This window comes from Aythya ferina (assembly GCF_964211825.1).
Source record: "Aythya ferina genome assembly, chromosome: 12".
In the NCBI taxonomy this organism is placed as follows: Eukaryota; Metazoa; Chordata; class Aves; order Anseriformes; family Anatidae; genus Aythya; species Aythya ferina.
Genome location: NC_140308.1, coordinates 18,893,672 through 18,916,871, shown reverse-complemented (window position 1 = coordinate 18,916,871; position 23,200 = coordinate 18,893,672). Strand labels below are relative to the sequence as shown.

At 35.8% G+C, this 23,200-nt stretch overlaps 1 protein-coding gene across 1 annotated transcript in view; it reads right to left on the bottom strand.

Moving 5' to 3' along the window:
* Window positions 1–23,200, bottom strand: part of ITFG1 (integrin alpha FG-GAP repeat containing 1) — a 73,104-nt gene that overhangs the window by 21,286 nt on the left and 28,618 nt on the right. The window contains exons 9-11 of the mRNA XM_084533160.1: window positions 14,794–14,888; window positions 8,237–8,409; window positions 1–151 (exon numbers count right to left, since the gene is read on the bottom strand). Of these exons, the coding sequence (XP_084389286.1) occupies window positions 1–151; window positions 8,237–8,409; window positions 14,794–14,888 (419 nt within the window). The remainder of the gene's footprint in view (window positions 152–8,236; window positions 8,410–14,793; window positions 14,889–23,200) is intronic.

Below are 23,200 nucleotides of genomic sequence, written 5' to 3'. Positions count from 1 at the left end.
ATCTTCATATATGTCAAAGAAGGTTGCTACCACTGCATCCTTGATTTGATTTAGATCTGAGAGCTCCCAAAAAACTTTAAACATACGACGCACGCTCTTGCAGCTCACATTATTGCATGGGACATTTTCTAGTAAGAAGGCTTGTTGGTTGCTGTAAAACATATATAACAACTTACTTCCTATAAGAAGTCTAAAAATATATATATATATATATTTTTTTTTACAATATTTTTATAGTATCCAATACAAATGAAGTAGAGTAAATAAATATATTAAAACAAAAACCCAAAGCTAGCAGCCAATAGTTACTTTCAAATCCATAAGCATTTATATTAATTTCACAGGCAGAATTACAACCATCATGTCATGCCTGATTTAAACCTATGAATATACTAAATAGTTCAAAATCAGCAGGAATAATTTCATTATTCTTACTTTATTCAGATACAAGTTCAAGTGCACCTAACTACCATTTTCCTTAATCCCTCCCCATGGTCCCTCAGCTTATATAGTACTTGAAATGTGTCAGTGCTTTTTTCATTATTTTATGACAATCTGTTCCCACCCCAAGTTCTACATGTATTAATTTTCTTACACGTTACATGATGTTTACACATTTAAGATTAAATCACATCTCCATTAGTACATTTGCAATTGGTTCAAAGCAAAACCCAAGCCAAAAAACTAGTAGGATAGTAAAAATTGGGTGGGACAAACCAAGTTAGACATTTGCTGTCACAAGACAAATAAATAGAGAGAAAGGCTGTAATACTGAAACAAGAAACAAACAGATTGGAGTAGCAGGTGTGGCATAGCAAAAAGCCTCCCTTCTGAAGAATTCATCTAATATGCATCAGTTTGTGGGTGGGAGATGCAGATGAGTGACACAGCGTTTATACCAGCAGATTCATATATGCATGCTGATGGCTAGTAGCATCATACATTGCCTCTAATATTGTAAGGTTGCCACTCTCACTGGAATGGTGAAAACCTTCAGGACTTCACCAGCTGGGAGCCTGATTCCTTGGCAAGTCTCAGTTACTATCCTGGGAGCCCACAGGGATCCATCACTGCCTTGGCAGTGGGAACAGATGAAGTTTCCTCTTTTCTTTCCGGGGGCAGAGCCAGGAGATGGAGGAGCCAACTGCTGCTAGCTAGCAGCAAAACTAGCTAAGCATGTCAGAGCCCAGGGCAATTACCAAAAACACTTCTTCACTACGACCTTGAACATAATGTCATTCCAGAAGGTGACAAAAAGGTGGTTTTCCATATCTTAACGGCATCCAAGGCCTCCAGGATACAGTCACAGTAACTTCAGCTTTTTTCCTTAGGAAAGTTTTTGTTTCTATGGAATATTTCGGGTTATTTGCTTCTAATAAGAATTGTATCCCACAATACTCATATTTCTGCACCATCCTTTTTAGGAGAGGAAGGCAAAACATTCACCTTGAGGAAAAAATATTTCTGACAGTGTAGTAGTAGTTTCTTTGCACAATGTCAAGCTAGTATTTCAAAACCTGCAATGGAAATAACATAGGATTTTGTTCACTGTAAGATTTGTCAAAAATCAAATGGGATATTTAAATATTTTCCTCAAAACCTTATAATCACATCTCTTGAGCTTCTTTGAAAAACAAAAAATAGGGCTCTATTTCTCTGCCATACGCCTGCATTTGACTAAGCTTTAATCTGAACAACCCACTTGTTACAACGTCACTGTTAAAAGCAAGAGTATATAGAATTAATGTCTAGCTAAAAATCAAATTAGGTGATCTACAATATTTAAGGCATTGTATTATCTGAACCTGAGATCTCATAACCATAACTTGAAATTGCTAAGTGCTCACATTCTTATTTTATGTCAAATTAACCAACTATAAAATTAAGCTGACAACTCAAGCTAAGCAAATTGTTTCAATTTCTCTTTTTCATCATCATCTTGACATAAGATGTATATACAACATTCAAAACAGAGTCCAAGTAATGGCTAGCCATGTTTTATCTTTCTTGATCTTGATTCCAGGCCACTCCCCGGGCTGTGCTGATACGGGAGCTGCCCCGTGCAACGTCTCAGCACAGGACAGGGAAGCCTTGGTTGCGGGCCATTCTTTTGAAAGGCAACAGGAGAAGTTGCAGTGCCTGGCTGTTTGCAAAGGGAAGAGCCATCAGCTGTTCAGTTCCTTCTTGGAAGAACTCCTGAGGACTGGATTTGGCCTGCGGGCTGCTAATTGATTCCTTATGCTTTTTTAGGGCTTTAATTAATTTACAATTACCAGAATCAAAGCATCTTCCTCTGTATTTTATTTCTCCTTCATGCTATGATTACCAAGAGTAAATTAATGACCTTATTATTTTGAACCAAATTTTGAAGTAGATTCACAGTCAGAAAAAAAATCTACCTATAACAGTAAAAATCAACAACATACTTAAAATGACAAACCAGTGTCCCTTAAAGCCTATAGGAAAACACAAAGACAGACCGTTACAACGATAAAACCATACATCTATGCTCACATGCTACAAAAATGTGTAACAGACAATAGAGAAAAAATCAGCTTAAATACCAAGAATTCAGAGTTCTTTTGTGCTGCGTATTAAGACTAGCATAATCACCCTTAACTGGATACTTGCTAAACTTCTAATGTTTATTAAACATTTACTGTTATATTCACACCATTGTAACATGTAACATAGTGTCACCAACTAGCGTACTACCTGCAGAACTTTACCTGAAACAACTTACAAGCGCTGCTGAGGAAGTACAGCATTGTCTACAGATGGGAACCTTCTGACTGAAGGCCACATGCAGCGAAGCTAAATCTAGTAAGACTGAGTTACTACAAGCATGGCTTAACAAAGACAGACTGAAGATTTATCTTAGTTTTATTTTTAACATGCTACTTCACAATTACAATTAAATCTATACTGCTTAATTTCATACAACTCTCATTCCATCAGTTTTAGGCAATGCCATCTACAGTTATACAGGGGACATCTAAACAACTAATATCTTACTCCAGACATTCAGAATAAATTAAATTGTCTGTATTTTTAACAACTGCTCATCTACAGTCAATTGAATCTACATTTTAAAGAAGTTCTTCATTCAACCCTGTTTCTGACAGTGACGACTAAAAATGATTTAGGAAGAGATGATTTGGTCAAATGAGACTCCTTTTAGTAGACTCATGCAAAGGATTAATACACATACGTTTATTTAAACCAGTGCATGAGTGCCTGGAGAACTTTGCAGAAGTGCGTTATACTTATTTTTCATTCAACTGTTCACATTCAGTTTTTGATTAGCTCTAAGTTTCAATCGTTACTGCTATTTGTCACCAGTACGTGAGATAGATACCATCTATCTCCATCTATACCATTACTTTATTTAACCTGTGAAAAACATTCCCTCGGAGTAAAAGCCTCATTGAAAAATGATTCCTGGATTATGTGTTTGCAATGCTAGCTGCCAATTATTAGTTTTCTACTTGGGAAACAAGCAGTTAAATAAATTATTTCATCTAGTTGGGTGGCTGAACAAAGGATAAGCATTATAGACTCCGATGAAGTAGTCAGACTTCCAACATCACCAGAGTGAATTTAAAAACAGCATGTGAAAAAAAACCTGAATAAATTTAGATAAGATAGTAAGTAGAGATGAACCAATCAGTAACTACTGGTAAAAGCCCTTTACCTATTATTATTCTATATACATATACAAATTCTAATATAGTCATAACTAGAAGGAAGAAAAAATCATGCACGTATGTAGCCTAAAGTAAGACCTGTAGACTGGAATTCTAATGTGTCGGTTTTGACTCAAGTCAAAAGTTAAAAGAACTCACAATGGACTGACAAATACCTTAGATCTGATTGAATGCAGCATTCTCACCTGTTCGAATTCATAGACCCTTGTAGTTCAAACCCCCCACCACACTTGCAACCAGAAGTGATTCCTTTTTTTGTTGCTGCTGTTAATAAGGAATGTATCCGTGTTTTCAGAACATTGCATGCCCCTATTGAAAATTGACTGAATATGACAGCATATCTGACTGGTCTTATGGCAATTCTAGGAGTATTTGAAGCTATTAATCTCCTGGAAGGACAGTAAACTGAAGTTATTCCCAAGAGTGATAAATATTTTTATTTCAGTGTTCTATAGGAATTAAAAAATATCTGAAAGTCCTTTCTAGATTTATAATAAAAATAGAATTGATTTTAGTCATATTCTTCCATTGTCACATATCAGTATATTTTCAGATTAATAAAATGGCTTCTGCTTCCTTTAATTTCTTTAATTTACAGACAGCAACTGGAAGCTAGGCCTTCTATACTGTAACACAGATTGAGGTCAAGAGTTTACAAAAATGCTTTTATCATTTAATCCCAGTAATCAATCACTGAAATTAGATCTGTAGATGTAGCATGAAAAGCTTCAAAGAAAGAAGTAAAAAGCTTGATCCAGAAGTGTTTAAAATCAATTAAATAAGGTTTTCATTTTAACTTGATCTAATTTAAGAAAAGCTTTTAATTTAATTCCCACACTTTTAATTCTCTCTGACCCAGTTACAAATTTTAAAAAGGAAGCATTTGCTTATGTTTCTCAGAAACAATGCATTTATGGTACTGTGAAAGTGACATTTGATAGTCACTACAGAAAATGTTTCTGTTACCTTTCAACAAATACAGGGAAAATACTGTGTTAACACACAACATATTTTTTCTTTTTTTTTTTTTTTTTTTTTTGCCAGACTTCCTCAGTTTCTGAACCCTACTTTGAACAGCCTGTCAAATCACCTGCCAGTACTTTTAAGTCCTTATGCCTAACTATGTCACTCAGTTTTGAAGTCAAGTTTCAAAATAAGCTTAAGACACACCCAATTGAATAAATAATTCCAAAAGCAAGGAGGATAAAGACAAAAGTGTACCACAGTAATTCATTGCTGTGAGACAGGTAATGTCCTGGGCTTTCATAGGAGTAACTATTTATAAACTATTTAAACCCTTTACATATTACATTGCCGTAAGTATATACCATCCAGACAAGAGAGGCTCCCAGTAATATTAAAAGATAAAAACTTGAAAAAAAACCCCTCTGAACTCCTTAAGTATTCTTTCAAAGTGTCCTAGCCCTAAGAGACAGCTTATAGTACAGCAGAAAATGAAAGATTTTTTTTTTTGGGGGGGGGGGGGGTTAGAAAAAACAAGGGACAAGAACTTAGCATTTTAAATGCCTCAGTGTTTCAATGGAAAAGGAAAGACCTTGGTTCCAGGCTGCTCTCTAGACTTTTTATAGTCTTTTTTTCAATGACTGCTGAACTGAAGATGCAAACTCCCAACTGAGCAAGAAAAAAAAAAAAAAAAAAAAAAAACACAAACCCAACAATCAGGGACTAAGTGCTTTAACTTTGCCTATGCTGTTACTGCCCAGAAGTTGCATCAATTTCTCCTCTGCCATATTTGAGGCAAAAAAAAAAAAAAAAGGCAAAACCAAACCAGCTGCTGTGCTAGTTATGTTAAGGCTCAAAGGCTGCTGCGCTAGTTATCTTAGGGCCCAGAAATAAAGTGGCAGAGCTCAGCTGCTCAGTCTCTGAATCACAACTTTGTGTAGGCAGAATACAAGCACGTAGCTCTTCAAACTAGGTCATTTTTAGAAATGTTTTTAGGCAGGTGCACGTAAAGAACTCCAACACAAAAATGTCAGTGGGTGACTCATGTTTAGACAATCACTGGAAGATCTGGATTGATTCTAACTTAAGTATCTAACTCTTGCTGTATACTCTTTTAAACACTATATAGTGAGCTCCTCAGTTCTTTTCCTTATTGAGTATTAATTCAAACTATGAATCCATACCCAATCTAATACGCATCGCTATACAGAGGAAGATACTAAATACGCCCGTGACAGAGGCTTAATTTTTCCCTGTAAATACTTGCACACATGCAAGTATTCATCATAGATCCCAATAAGAAAGATGTTGAGACTTAACTGGGCATTGATTAAAATACCTTTTATGGGAGATGTGAGGAAGGAAGAGTAGATTTCATAGATAATCCGGTGCTGGAAAATCCAAGCTGTACAGTATCAGCAAGACCTCTAGTCAGGGCACATGCTGTGCATACCCTGTTCATAGCGAGATTCACTGGCATTAAAACTTTACGTCTCTTTCACATTTTTCTTGGAAGTACACAATTCCACTCATTTCTATAGTCAAGGAAGATGATGTTCACATGAAGACATGCTGCTTCAAGGTAAAGACAAGGACATGCCAATGGCATCATCACCAGATGCCAAGTGGAAGCCGCCTACAGGCTTCTCCATCGCGATTAGCTGGCTAAGTTTATCCTGCAGCCAAGTGATATGTGCAGAACAGCAGAGGCATGCACTCAGGTCAACTGTTATGTGGATCACTAACTCCTTGATGTACAATACTTTCCCAGTTCGGATCACTACACCTGCTGTAACACCAGATTGTAGCAAGACAAAGCATTGGGAAAGCAAACAATGAAGAATAAAAGGGAAGAAAAATTACACTGACAAATTTAATAGGAAAGACTAGAATCATTTATTTCCCTTCTCTAAGGATTTAAGCACTGAGGTATATATTCTACTAACGACACATTTTCTGTCTGTGACATGCTGTTATGGTTTAACCCAGCAGGCAGCTGGGCACCACAAAACCATTCGTTCACCTGCCCCTCAAGACTCTCCCCATCCCACAGAGAGGGGGAAGAATCTGAAAAAGGCTATAAACTCATGGGTTGAGATAAAGACTGCTTAATAGGACAGAAAAGGGAGAATAAATAATAATATACAAAACAAGTGATGCCCAATACAATTGCTCACCACCTGCTGACCAATGCCCAGCCAGACCCTGAGCGACTGCCTCCCCCCCAGCCAACTCCCCCCTTTTGTTGTTCAGCATGACACCACCTGGTATGGAACGGCCTGTTGGGGTCAGCCGTCCTGCTTCTGTCCCCTCCCAGCTTCTTGTGCACCTCCAGCCTCCTCGCAGGCAGGGCAGCACGAGAAGCTGAGAAGCTTCTCGAAGCTGACAGGACCCGCGGGAACGGGGTTAAGCTGAGGCAGGGGAAATTTAGGCTGGACATCAGGAGGGGGTTCTTCACAGAGAGGGTGGTTGCACACTGGAACAGGCTCCCCAGGGAAGTGGTCACTGCACCGAGCCTGTCTGAATTTAAGAAGAGATTGGACTGTGCACTTAGGCACATGGTCTGAACTTTTGGGTAGACCTGTGCGGTGTCAAGAGTTGGACTTGATGATCCTTAAGGGTCCCTTCCAACTCAGGATATTCTATGATTCTATGATTCTAAGTCCTTGACGTAGCACAAAGCACTGCTCTGCATCAACTAAAACATCAGTGTTATCACTGTTGTTCTCATCCTAAATCCAAAACACAGCACCATACCAGCTACTAGGAAGAAAATCAACTCTATCCCAGCCACAGAGCACTTGCCTAACAGGTTTTAAGTAATTTTAGTGATCACAGAGCTGTACTGAGAATTAACAAACTGAAGTTGGAAGACCTGTCTTCAGCAGTGGTCCTTATCACCATGTTTTACTGCAGCTATTGTCTCTCTAAAAGGGAAGATTCTTCTCCACTGTACCTTGAAAAAATACAGTTTTTGCTGTTGACACAAATATCACTTTGCAAAATTCAATAGCCAAAAAAGTCAAATTGATTTCTACAAACATTTATGAGCATAACCTAATTCTGTTGCCTCAGCTACAATAAATCATGAATGATGACAAACTAAGTAGCAAATGAATCCCAGCTATTATAAATGGAGCATCCAGTCCCATGGAAGTTGCAGAATGTACTGGCTTTTCTGATCACTGAAGTACACATGACACTAAAAAAAAAAAAAAAACAACAAAACTTATAAAAAGGCAAGATTTCATCTTAAATAACTGGTTGCTTGGTCCTCCATAAAAGGAATCAGCGGGCAAAACAGCTCAAAAAACTTAAGAGATTTCAGCAGATCAAGATCAAACTGTTGGAGCACAGAAAGGTATTGTCATCTTTCTGATGACAAGTAAATAGGTGAAACATCCAGATGAACAAAAAAGTAGGAGCAAAGAAATACAAGGGAAGTTAATAAAAAGTCCACAAGGTACTTCACTAAACACTAAAACGCACTAAAATTTACTAATCTGTATGACTGATGACTGTACAACCATTTAAGGGTCTTTACTTCTAGGTTTACATCACCTCACCTTCCAGATGTGTTCCTTAATATAGCAAGAGCATCTGGGTAGCCATCCATATTGTAATCTCCAATATGAAGGGTAATGGGAAATGTAACTTCTGACGTAGCTTTGTCAGTTTGATGTGGTACAAAGCCCCAAACAGTGTCTTTATTTCTGAAGTCTTGCAAGACTGGAATCCACTGTAAAAGAAAAGAAAAACAGAACAGAACAGATAGGTAAGGAAATCCATTTTATGTATTAAACCCACCCAATTCTATTTAAAATGGCTGACACGTCTATACTGCATCACAATTCTGAAATGGTTTATGAATTTCCCAAGAGGAAACTAAGGATTATTTCACAACTCTGACACCAAATGACCATTTTAATATGAAACCTTTTTTTCCAGAACAGCAAAAAACTAGGTAAGGTTATAAGAATGAAGGACATATGTTTTTAGAAATCATCTGGTGTATAGCAATATTCAGGAAAAACTTTATTGAAATTCATGCTTGCCTGTAATTTATTTTTTATTTTTTTTAAGTGTAGCCACACCTGAACTATTAGGCCTTCAGATCCTCGAGATTTTTTTTTTCCCTCTGAAATTGCAAGCAATAGGCAGCATTAAAACTGGAAGAGGGGTACACCCTCATTAAATCTGTGAAAGTACAAAGGAAGTGCAAAGTACTATTTCAGTTTCTCCAGGATAAGAAACAGAATGTATCTGTACTTACTCTCCACAAAGGGCTGCAGAGGGGCTAAATAGGATTTTATCTTAATTAAAATCAAAGTAATTTCACAAGTCAGTATGAAACTTAAGTATGAGGGTTAACATTTCAATTCTACAGAAAGAAAATCAGTGCCATTTTTAAAGCCAGAAGTAATTTTCTATGTCAGCTAACTGACAACGTCTTCAAAAGAACAGAAGGGTGCCATCCTAAAGGATCACTATCAGCAATGTCAACAGCACTTAACAGCATCTTCAACGTCTCTCACCCAAGCCTTAATTTAGCAATTTCAGGAACCAGAATGAGATCCCTGACAGCATTGTTTCCTGCTGTGGAGAGACTCCCTCACTAGCACAATCCAGCAACCAACAACATTCCAACCACATGGCAATTGTCTGTGACACTTGGACCTGTCTCTTGAGATTACACACGAACATGAGAACCCCCCAAATTTTTTTTTTTTTTTTTTTAAGAAGTGCACTAAGGTCAAATTTATCACAGACAGCTTAGAAACCTAGAACAGTTCTGCCAGATGCACATATACTGTGTGCCTGCCCGTGTAACTTGCAACGTTTGAACTAAGATGCCACTGATAAGAACCCAAAGTTTAAATTAAACATACTGGGTCATATTCCCCTCTTCCCTCCCCCCAACATATGTATACCTATTTAATTACTGTTAGCTGCTGAAAGTTTGAAGAGTCCAAGAAGGGAAAAAAAAAAAAAAAAAAAGGAAAGGAAAAAGAAATTCTCAACCTGAGAGAAAAGTTTCATTGTTAGACTTTGCAATTCCCTGTCATACAGAAGAGTTGAAATATTACTGCAAAGTACAAGAAATTTGAAAAACTAATTGGAATCAGCACCATGAAATATTGTGTTAATGATTCCATGCAAAATAAAAACTGCCACTGCAATGAAATCCAATTATACTTACCATATAGTTTCTAAATATTGCTGTGTATGGTAACAGTATTTTAAAGAAAAAAAAAATCAAAAAGATTTTAGGAGTAAACCTGAATTTTTACCTTTTTTAAAGAAAAACTCTACCCAGAAAATGATTCATAAATAGCATTTTTCCTATTATAAAGGCTACAGTAAATGCCAACATATAAAGCTACAGGCGAGGAAAAAAACCACCTATTGCTACTAAACATCACTACGTATCTTACTGAACCAGTTGTGGGACTTTTTACAATGGCAGTTGTAGAACATCTCAAAACATTAGTCTTGTCCGATCTGTAACCTGGACACATTTTGGTACCACGCGTAATTTACTCTGACAGTTTAAGTTCACAGAGTAATGCACATTTTTGGTGAAACTCTTTCTGTATGTTTCTCCTATAACTATTACAGAGTAAAGGAATGTAAGATTAATTGTTCCTGTGGCTTAGGACGTATTTCAGTACAGAAAGCAGAAAAATAAAAATAGGTTTGTCAACAATATAAATCTGCTACTGCTTTTGAATTTGTTAACCCAAAAAATTACTTAAAAGTTGTAATAGCAAGTATGAAGCTTAAGAGGAAGACTAAAACCATTTTTTTTCTTTTTACTGAAAGATAGAAATAGGTGGGATGTAATGACACAAAGCTGTTTCTTGCAGTCTCATCATGCTTTTTCTCTTACCTACCTAAGATGAAAAGAAGATTGAGAAACAGTTAATATATCTAAAGGAAAAATTAAATGAATACATAAAATTAATTCAGAGGATTTACTCTTCCCTTTATGTTAAATTTCATTAACTACCTGCACTGATATAATTAAAACATTTATATATTCCTTCAATTAATTATGTTATAAACTAAAATGATTTTTAAGTGCTTGAAAATCCATTCTCAAACTCTTCAAATATTTGTTTTTCGTCAAGTAGTAGAAAGAATACTTTATTGCCCTATGAAAACATGGCCTCTTTTTCACTTTGAAAAAGATCTCAAGTACTTAAAGATAGTTTAAAACTTTTTGCATTCACCCCTCCTAACTCAAAAAGGGTTCATTTCTCTCTGAATCCATGTTATTTTATACGTTAAGAAACACAGTTCGCTTGCTCTAGAGCCTGCTCTTTGAACCAAAAATATGGGGGTAGCATCTTGTACTTTAAGCTTTGGCCAGGAAACCTGTTATGAACAATCAGCCCATCCAGCCAGCTGCCCAATTCCAGACCATGTAACACAGGCACAGAGCTTGCTGTGAGTGAGAAAGCATTTGGAAATTGGTAGTCTGTTCCTGGCCAATGCCTTTCCTGGAAATGCCAGGGTTTCTCCTCCTTTCTGCAAGGGGCACTATAGAGCATCCTGTACAAAGATCAAGAGTGACCTGACAGAACTGGCCACAGCAACAGAAGTCCTTTTTCTTAGGGGCTCCCCTTCTGCTGTTTGCATGCATTATAGCTCAGCTGCACATAAAGAATAAATCCAGTAATTTCAGGAGGCATTAGGTTTTCAGTGCATATGAAGGTCACCTGAATTCCATATACAACTGAGTAGCCACCACTGAAAAAAAACCAACACACCACCACCATACATTACACCATTAATTTATGGTGTCCAAAGCCCAGAAGATGCTAATCCCCAGCATTACTTTAGCAACACAGAAGAGAATAACTAAAGCAGTAAATCATATTTTGAATACAAGAGCATGGCTCACAGACTTGTAGCTGCTTTGAGAAAGACAAACAATCCAGAGATGCGCGGATCTTGCATAATCTGGGATTAATGAAAAATTACATCAACTGCAATCCCCCCTCCCCACCTTTATACTGCTGCAGAGGAACCAAGAAAAGCAATTTGCTGTGACAAACTACAGCTGATAATCAGTGCTGTTGGTTACATGTCAAGCCTACGGAATGATACCAGGAAGACCTGTGGTTTGCTATAGGATGCATTGCTATGTTCTACACTACAGCTGCTGTATCTATAAAAGGAATAAAGCTGTACTCTTTCTATTGTATAAAGGTTACAAGAAGGTTCACAGTTATAAAAACTAAGGTTATAAGTATGCTCACAAAGAAACTCTTAAATTAAAGGACTGAAATGATACTGCTTGCCTCAGGAAACAAACAAAATAAAGTCATACTGAATACTAGACAAAATTAAGAGAAAGATTAGTCATCTCTAAGAATATCACAATACCTATAGTTTCTACAATAAACATTACCAGGGACTTTAAAACAAGTTTCAGGGAGAGCTCAGTCTGATTTTCAGAATCTAAATGAGATCTAAATCAGCACGTTAGTCTGCAGCTTACTGCAGGTGAAATTCAAGAAGCCTGAGGTGTCCCAGTACCAGCTACAATCTGAAACAGCAGATGGGATTCTAGTTCAGATCCGACTGCAATTCTTTTGTTGCTGAGGGAACATTCACATTCTTTCAAACTCCTAGTAGGTCTGCATCTCCTTAGGTCACTTGTATGCAATTCTTTGCTTTGGCCTGTCCTTTAGCCTCATCATCCAAAAGAAGGAAAATTTACCTGAGATATTTCTAATACTTCTGAAGATTAAATGGTTAAATGAAATATAACCTATGGTGAGAGAATTTCATCCTTGAAATTTGAAGTAATTCTCTTAGATCTGCTTGGCTTTCTAAGTAACCATCCAGCTACACCACACACAGCACAAGAAGGAAATATACCATAGACTGACAGCTGTCAAACAAAACAAGATCTTATCAGACCAACAACTCCAAAACCTGATATGCCACTGAATGCCTCTTCATAGCATAACTGCTCAGAACCACAAATTCTACAGATACATATTTCATCTCAATCTATCCCACAATATCGCGTGTTTCATCTCAATCACAATACAATAGAACCACATTAACCGTTTTTCATTTCTATTCATCAAATATCACTACTTGCTTGTTGTGACAACGAAGGACAAAACCACTTCCAGTTACCACAAGTTTTTTTTTTTTTCTTTTTTTAAAGACAGTCATGTAATTTATTATCCTCAAGATCTGAGATAAATAATTTTCTCAAAAGTTCATAACTACCAAAAGCACTCCCACAAAACCAGAACAGAAATTATGGATATGTAGCATCTTCTACTTTTTCTGTAATAGATTTGAAATCTGTTTCCCAGACATTCCAGATAGTTATCTAGCTGTCACACACAGGATACCATCTCCTTGTTTCAATACATTCTGCACCACGTGGGCTTATTATTTCCCTGAAACTGTAAAGTTTTAATTAAACAAAGAGCATTGATCTTGGTCTGTTGCCTCAAAATTTCTATTTATCAATTCTCATGAAGATCAATTCATTTAGTCAAATATCAGAAGTTGGGTCAGTTGATCTCATAGATGACCAAATGCAATGAAATTAAACATTTCACTTCCAACTAAAAATAGGAAGCAAGATGTTTGAATAGATTTCTACCTGAAGAAAACATGCAACACAGGAAAAACTGTAGACATGAATGAAGGTACTGACATTTTCTCACTTTTTCATAATCGGAAAGTTAAAATGGTTTAGAAGAAAAAGCTCCATCACTTCTAGATGAGTCAGAATACAAGAAAAGAAAATGCAAGATATAATTTTTTAAAAAAGGTTAGGTCAGAACAAGTCATTATTGTCTGCCATTTGATATTGTAATTTTTAATTAGAAAGTCATTCTAAAAATATGCAAGAAAAATTGCTTTGAAGTTTCTAGGTAAGCCTTAATACTTCTTAACGCTTTTTTTTTTCTAGTAGGATGAGAATCTGTTGGATTCTTCACTTCCTAAATAAAATGACAATATTCAGCTGTTAATTTTTAAACTCAAAGATCATAATCTTAGAAACTATTTAAAAATTGAAATTACATTGTAATTGCTAAATTAAAAATACAAATTAAATACACTGAGACGGTCAAAAATAGTATGTTAGAAATCTAATGTGTTATTAAATAAATAGTTGACCTCTTTAAAAAAAATGAAATTATGAAATTATGAACAGGAAAACTGTCTACGTACAACGATACTTCAGAGCACGCTACAATAAAAGACTCAACTTTGGCAAAATCTGGGTATTATGTAAGCTGCTACACACCTTCCTCTACACATTACTAAATCACTTCCTTCCAGAAACATATCATAAATAACATAGCATACAGTTTTTGTTTATCCCACTGATAAATCATCCACCACTGTCAAGTAACAGCTTTGTACCCATCAATGGCACATGGTATTTGTGTGTGGTTCATTTTCCACAATTAATTTACTTCCATTTGGAATATTTCTCTCAAATTTACTTGAGCAGAAAACATCGAGTGTCTTTTGTTTCTTATACTATCAAGAATAGGGAACTAAATTTAGAACTGAAGGACAATGTCTTTTGACAAAGAGCACCCGAACTACTCAAAAGTGAAATGCGAAATGCAAGCAGCATGTTACAGTAACATAACCAATGTGACGTGCTTAACAAGTCAGTGTTCTTCCTTTTGCCCGGAAAGCAAAGCAAGTATGGCAAACTAATCATTCACTTGCTGTATGTACATTCTATGACCTGTAAATCAAATCCCCCTGTAATGCCATGTATCCAGCAGCACTGTAATCTATTCCACTGTGAACACAGAATATATGCAATTTAAAAAACAAAACGAAAACCTTTGAGCATGGGAAAACATGTACTTGTAAGTACAGAATTGCCAAGATTAGACAACTGAAATGGATACATTACTAGATCTTGAGTTACTTTACTTTCCATCAAAACCATAGTTTGCGGTAGATAATAAATACATACCTACATAAAAATATCTTACGTAATATCATTACAGGTAGAGAAATTTACCTTTTCTGGAAATAAAAGTTATTTTTCTATACTGTCTTGATTCATAAAACACAGTATTTTCCTTTGTCTTTGCAATTCCAAAAGTCACAATACCTGATCCAGTCCTAGCTTAGTTAAATAGATGGCACTTTTTTGACATGCTTGGTCTTCACAGACTGGTAACAAATGTTCACTTTGTCCATCACCATCTGCCAAAGAAAAAAGATGGTCAATGTGTATTTGCAAAATCAGAAACTTTATTTGCAAGAGATAATTAACTGAACATTTTTAGTGTGAAAAATTAGACCAAAATAAACTAAACATTGAAAAAATCCTTTACCTTTGTAATCTCTCATCTAAAAGAACTCATCAATTTTCTGTTTGAAGATAATCTTTGTTGAGTGTTTTCATCTTGATCCACAGTAGAGAGGAACTTTTAAATTTTATATCTGATGATAATATATTATATTTAGAAGAGTAAATGCTTACTAATTTACTCTGTGGTCCCTGTGTTTAACCGGGAAGAAAATTACTCATATATATCTGCCACCACAAATCTACCATACAAGCAAATCCAACTTTTAGAACCAATTTTAAACTTCTGCACTGCCAGGAAGACTAAGAAGAGTCATGAGTTCACATGTACTATGTTATCTATACTAAAAGGTAAAAAACAACACTAGAAAGTTCACCAACTCAATGGCTGATAAATTCCAGGCCTATAGAACTAGCTAAATATGACTAAATCACAGATTTTTAACAAAGCTCTTCTAGCACATGTATTTCCAAAACCTTTAGGGAAACAATGACCATCTACATGTTGAAACAAGCAATGTCTAATTGCATCCAGAATTCTGACGCACAGAGCATACAATGAGAAATAAAATGGTTTTCCATTATCTACTCCAGGAGGAATCCCCACATTCACATTTTGCAGTCCTGCCTTGCATATTCCCAAGCTACCTTGTGTGGGCTGAGAAAGAAGAACAGTGAGGCAGCTGAATGTAAGCAGCCCGAGAGAAGCTAGAATTGCTGCATTAATGACTAGTGCTGCAACTCCTGATTATCACCATATATGCCAAACTAGACTTGCTAGAGAGATGCAACCCATAAAAGCTTCAGAGAATTTGCTTTTCCAGGCTATGAAATAAAGGCTCAAACTGTAACGCAAAATTTATCTTTTCAAATTGCCCCATAGCCCATATGGTTTTGAGCAGCTTGGTATTAATATTTTAAGTAGATTTTTTACAGTTGCTTTAAAAAGTCTCCTTAGTTAACATATAAAAACACAAATCAAAACCAAAACACTACACCACCCTCAAAAGTTACCGAATCCCTTACTTATTTCCCAATGTACTACTGACCACAACCAAAGCGTTTTGTCATACCTAACCTATACCATAATAAATGATGCCTCAGCTTACCAAATTATATTTCTATGAAGACAAACCACCTTTTAGTATACACATCCATACGTAGTTAAAATTTGTAGGTACCTCCATCATTATGTAAGGAAGCTGGGAGATGGAAAATTGGGTCATAAGGGGCAGAAGGACTTGTAAAAATATCAGACCTCCCTAGATACCTCCAAGTGATAAAGCTGAGCCATCACCTTCAGTGGCTTTCTACATGCCATCTGCCTCAAGTATTATTTTATCTCACAGCAAAAACCCTCCTAAACTATTATGGCAGCTCTGTTATCAAGTACAAACAATTTAGGATGGCAGTTAGCCTCGGAAGTAGTCCAGTAAGTCAGCAACCAAACAGATGAGAATATAAATTACCGCTGAACAGAGAAATTAACATAGCAACCAGTGAATTTGACAGGTCTGAAATCAGCACCTGCTTGTAAAGCTGTTTTCTTTCTGCATCATTCAAGTAAAACAATTAAAGCAGGATACTGATTCAGAATTAATGTTTTATGTACCATGAATAAGAACTGTGCCCATTATCACTAACTTCAACAATGACCACAAAAAACATAGCAAAAGAAAGCTGGAACAATTAAAGTGTCTAAGTTCCCAACAACCATGTGTAACATTTACAATATACATCATAGTGAGCACTCGATAAAGCTGCCTCATTGAGAGCTTCACTACCACTATCTTTCATCCAAAAACAAACAAAAAATGGCTAGGTACATATTCACATTGCAGGGCAGGCAAAACAAATGCAACTTAAAAGGCATCAAATGAAGTGCCAACCATGAGAATACAGCTGGAAATAGGACATCAATGAAATGAGAATATCTTCCGAGCCGTAGCGGAGTAGTTTAAGAAAGCCTACAATTAGATAAATACTGTCTTACAGAAAAGCAGCAATCAAGAGAAGGAAAGCCCAGAATTCTTCACGTCTGTCACACTATTCTCTCTTATTTCTTCTCTAGTTTTTATTTCTAACCCTTGTCTTAAAATGCACAGATCCTTCTTTTACTATTAAGGTTATTTAATCAAAAGGCATTTTCTGAAGAAAACTCAGATTTGTCAGAAGTGATAACTGCTGTAAATGATTAGTGATTTTTTTTTTTTAAACAAAATAGAAATAAGGATAAAACCCACCCAGAATATTGGCTAATCTTGCATTTAAATGCAAATCTTGCCTCAATTTTTGCAAAGAAATCCTTCCCCCCACCCCCAAAAAACCTACCCTCCTCCCAAACCAGCCCTAAGCACCAAATTAGAGTAGAATGTTTCATTTTCCTGTTTTTATATTGCCATTTTACACTGTCCTGATCTGCAATAACTACAATGTTTCCAGTATTTCTGAAACCTGTCCAAAGGCACTGTGTGGAAACAACATATGGATCCAGCAACTTTTCCACTTTTGAAAGAAAATTGATTCTTAATCTTTGTGCTTCCTACCTTGATTTCGTACCTTGAAGTGCCGGCTAAAATTTTTTTTGCACAACTCTATAGATCTTGAAAACCACAGGAAAATACCCCAGGAGCTTCTCACAGAACTCAATCTCACTGCAACAACTAAACTATCTTGGACCTATAATGATAACTCATCTCATCTTCATGCTTGGTTTAATTCTCAATTTAAGTAAACATCCTTTTTTTTAAAACAAAACAAAACAAAAACTCTAATCTTGAATTTAAATTCCTCCACAAAGGAGGAGGAAGCCAGAAATGAAAAAGGAGTATCATTAGCACACTTGCTTCAGCCCTATTAGGTTTTCATAGGTGAAAAAACATGCATGTGAAGCTCTTTGGGGTTTACTAATGAATACGCCATTGATGATAATGGCTGGAGGAGCTCATTAGATGAACTGAAATAAGATGTACTAGCTACAGATTAAAAGACAAGGAAAAAACATTCCGTATAACATTAGTTGATAATGTACTTCATCCTACATCCAGCTAAACCTGACATCCGCATTGCAAGCTCTATTTGTTTATTTTTTAATAAACGTGACCATTATAAAAATTCTTTGTTTCTGGAAACCTCATTTTAGTCACCACCAGTGCAACACTCATTTCTATACATTTTAGGAGATCTTGACTGCTTATTTGAACATTTTATGAACATTAGATACAAATTAGATATAAATGTAAATAAAATTGGACACAGCTTTATTTCAGAGTTATACATGAGAAGAAATTCCCTTAGTTACATACTAATATTTAAACACAATTATGCATTTTCTTGATAGCTGTGCCAACAATATTACCTTTGTAAGACTACATGTGGTTTGCGTGTGTTTCTGTGTGGCCCAGTGGCTCATACGAATTTACACTTTGTCTAAACAGTGAAATGCCTTCATTTTGTCAAACAGTACAGAAATACCATACATGCAAAATGTCACTACATGTGTTTCATCCTAGTACACCAAGGGAATTAGGTGTTAGAACCAGTCATGACATTTACTTCTAGAAATTCTGTTATCTTTACTCAGCTCCTAGAGTCTACTGGTCTATCCTTCTGTGACTGTATGGATTTTTCACCAACTTCAGTTCAAGTTGCTGGAAATCTCACTGTTAACATTACTTGTAAATCCAATGCACCTCATAGCACTAGAGGTGCTTAAACATACCCTAGACTCCCAATGTACTTTGGGAGCTTCACTCATCTTGAAAGAAAGCCTGTTTGACGTAAAAATAAACACTCAGCTGGTAGCTATCACGTTCTCAACACGTGACTCTGACTTGTGATACTAGAGAACAACACTAAGAAAAAAAAAAAAAAAAATCAAGCTTTATAGGTAGTGGAAATGAAAAAAAAAAAAAGAACAGTCCCACACACTCATCAGCTACAAATCTGTATTTATGTCAAAATATATAAAGATAAAATTAGCAGTCATATATTCTACAAATCATATGAGAATTGTTACTTACAACTACCTATTCACTGCATTTCAATGAAAAGTAATGGGCACAAAGACTCCTTTCCATGTCTGCAAACTTTTTCTGGATTGGAACAGTAGAAGAATAACCCAAAAGACAGAGATGGGAGTACACTTCATAGATTGTATGAGAAAAATTACTTGCAACTAAAGCTTGAAAATTCTTTGAAGATGTTCAAATATAGCTCAAATCTCTTCCATCTCTTCTAAAAATACATGTGAACAGAAGAAAGAAAAAATACCCAAATAGAATTTAGAACATTATTATATTTTTAAAGTGTTCAAAATTCAATACGAACATAAAATAGCAAACAGATGTTTTAAAACAAAAAAAAAAAACAAATAGTAAATAGTGTTTATTATTTGTTGTGTTTACTACAGAAGCATTTACTCTGATGGTCTCATTGATCCTCCTGAGCATTTCACTAAATGCTCCCATCTACATGTAGGTGTTGTGCTGTCCTAATTTGTTATGGTGACACTGGAGTTTGTGTAGTTTCAACTCTGAAAATTAAGGGATTGCTGTAGCAGGTCCATTAGATTTTTCCCCTTCCATTTTCAACCAACTGGATGATCAGCCAAATGAGCATAGACCCTTTATGATGCAGAGCAAACAAAGCCACACACTCGAATGCCTCAGTCAGTTCCGTTTGGTAACTAACTTACCACCTGCATCTTTCCTTAACTGAAGAGGAAGATAAATCTATAAAGTAAGTAGGCTGACTAGCCAGCAGGCGCTGCAATTGATAGAAGACAGCACACAACCCTGCACTACCAAATTGATTTTCTTTCCTCTTAGGACTGCTAATGAAGTATGTTCTTCCACACTTTAAGGAAAAAAGATCTATACCTGATAAACTTCTTCCAAAATCACAATGTCTCAGACAGATGCTTTATAAATAAGCATGTTTATCACGTTAAACAGAAGTAAACAGGCAACAAGATTTCTCAGTTCAGATAGTCAAATTCCTTTAAAACAGAAAGTGGTGCTAAAAAGTGGTATTTTACAACCAAGGTGCAAAACAATAAAGTTGGCGGGCGTATGATCCAATTATTAATAAATCATTAATTTATTAATAAACTCATAACTTATTCCAGTTGTATTAAGAAAAACTCCCCCCCCCCCCCCCCCCCTCTGGGAGATAAACATAAGCTAAGTACGCACGTTAAGACAGAAAGAACAGCCTAGCTTCCATAATTCTGGATCCGATGCTACATCAAAGCAAGGCACTTCATACACCACAGAGTCCTCATGCCTTCAGCACCTACTGTTCTCTCCTGAGAATATACATTGTGAACTGGCTGTGTTATTACAGACCTCCCATCAGTGCAGTCTTCACAGTTCCTTTCAAAGAGGTGAGAAAAAACATTTCCTCAGCATGGTAAAATAAAAGCCAAGAAGCTTTTCTCTGCTGTTGATTTAAATTCAAAATAAGCATCAGGCATCTCTGTTTAATATAATACATCCTAATGCACATTCATATGCCTTTTATTTCACCATGCACATAGCTTGCTCACATCTCTCCCTCACTGCTTTGCACTGTTCTCATTCTTCTTCCTTGTGAGCCTTTCATTTAAAGTTCTAAAGAACCGAAAAAAAGGAGGAAAAAAATCCTGCTACAGCAGCACTCAAAACACTCTCCTTCTGGGGCAGGCAAAAAGAAGGCAACCAGTACAACTGAGTTTGATATTCAAACAAAATAAAGGTTTGTTTGAAAGCTGATTATCTTAAATTTATCTTCTGAAGTAATAAAATGATTAGAATTCTTTTGTCACTTTCTGCCTTCAGGTGTTCAAGGAGATGGTCATGACAGAGATGATTATAATAAATTACTAAGATAATTACGCATTATTAAAATAATCAATGTCAGCTGCTTTTTGAAAATGTGAATCACAACTTCAAAAGACAGATGTAAAGAGCTTTCACAGATGAATCAAAGTTATGCGAACATTAAAAAAAACTAATAACACACTCCTTCACATTAAAATTCTTATTTTAGGTTTGCCTATACCCTCCCAAAGAATCTGTATTAACATCTCCATGGAAAGAAAAGCATTTAAACACAGCGTGTCAGCACAAAAAGACTTCTAGGCTACATCTGATTCACCAGTGAGATCTTCTATCTTAATTGGAAGAAGAGCAAATTAAACATACTAACTGGAGTCCAAGAAGGAAAAAAAGGGTTTAAACACAAAATGAAATTAAGAACAAAATAAGAAGCTCCCCACACACTAAACAATAGTCAGCACTGAAATTCCTGTCGCAGTTGATGCTGAAATTTACTTTTCTAAGTATTTCACATTGTAAGAACAGAAATGGCAAAGCTGAGAACTATCTAAAGTTACACATTTAGAAAGCACATGTGGTATCAAACTTCTATGTGATAACAAATAAGGAGGGGAAACTGCTACAGCTATGGTCTTAGCCTTGATACAGGATCTTTTTCTAAAGAACTGTCATGATGCTAGATATTTAAAAATAGGACTAAGAAAAGATAAAAGTATCATTGAACAGCAGGCATCCCTGGTCACCAATTAAAACGCAAGACAGGTTTATCCTTTAAATACACTTTCTACAATGCACCTTGAACTCAATACCCAAGTGGCAATTAACTTAGAGTATCTCCATGTACCCGTTTCAGATGAGCTCAAGTGTGTCTATCACAAAAACAACTTCTTCCTTAGATAAGGTCATTCAGAATTCTTTAATATCATTAGCTTTTGCATCTTTTCACACAAACTGATCAGAGTAATAACAGTATTCCTCATATGCTGAGTATTTCGAACACAGATATATTATCTTCCTGCATCTTAAGATTCTTAAAGAGTCCTTTCATTGACTACAGGAGCTCAAGTACATTTCCACAATTCAGAGCTCAAAAGACGATTGCTATGTAAAGAGGTTATTTACCAAAATACATCATTGAAAGTTTTCTTGTGATACATAGTTACTGCATCTGAGGATGTGACATTCTGAAGAGGAGGAAAAAAAATAAAGAAATTCAGATTCTAAAAGAAAAGTGAGATACAAAACTGGAAGCTACAGAAGTGCAATGAAACTCTGCAGACATAAAAGCAATGTATTTAAGGTATCATCAGTTGCAGGATAATCAAAGTCTACTTTAAAAAAAAAAATCAACAAAATGCATTTTGCACAGTGCAAGGAATGGTTTCAACAGAAAACGAACAAAGGTTAGGCACTCTGTTACACTGTTTAAACACAATGAGCTGGCATTAACAAGCTCTCATTACCTATGACAAAAATATCGATTTCTACCATATGACAGTCAAGTAACATACATGAAACTCTTCAGTTACTTGGTGAACGGAGAAGATGTCTTAGAATTAGTAGTTGGATTACTAGATTCTAAACATGAGAAAAAACTGAGTTCAGGTCTCAGGAGAACTTCAATAATCCCAATTCTTGCTTTGTCAAAAAAAGTAAGCAGGTTTGCATAGTACGAATAAACACAGGCTTCATAAATTAAAGACGACGACACAGATGAAGACCCAGCAGCAGCTAAGAGAACATATGGCAAGTAAAAAGTTGGCTAAACGCTACCCTGAAAAAGTAAGACTTGTGTTGTATTTATTCACAAGGACACTATCAACAGTATGCTCTACTTTCATTTTGGAAAGCTATTTTTGACTCTTACAAGCTGCAACGATTTATTTATTTATTTTGTGTGAACTTAGCAAAAGCAGTGACTGATTAATAAAACTTCTCAATTCTCAGGTCAGGCATCACAAAACATAGTTTATCAATATCCAGTGAACCGATCATAGGTTAATAGAAATTATAATGTTAATTCCCAATGAAAATGAATTACTAGACTGCATAAACAGCACCATATTCCACACTAACTGCTTCTGGCTCACTCTTTTAAAGACATATTTCATTAATCTTCGATGGAGCCAGAAAATAACAGGTTTGTGTTGAAATACAGTTCACATTCATCTTATTGCTCAAAATCCTGTTTTCAGGATGCTCCACTGAAATCCTTATGTTTCTTTAACAAGTATAAATTTTTTCACAATTCCTAATACAATTAAAACAATTTATAACTGCAATTATTTATCAGGAATTCCATCCAACATTATGATTTCCTCTGAAGCCAGTACAAGCAGATCTTATAAAAAAGCCTCTGCTAGCATACAGACAACAACAAACGGAGG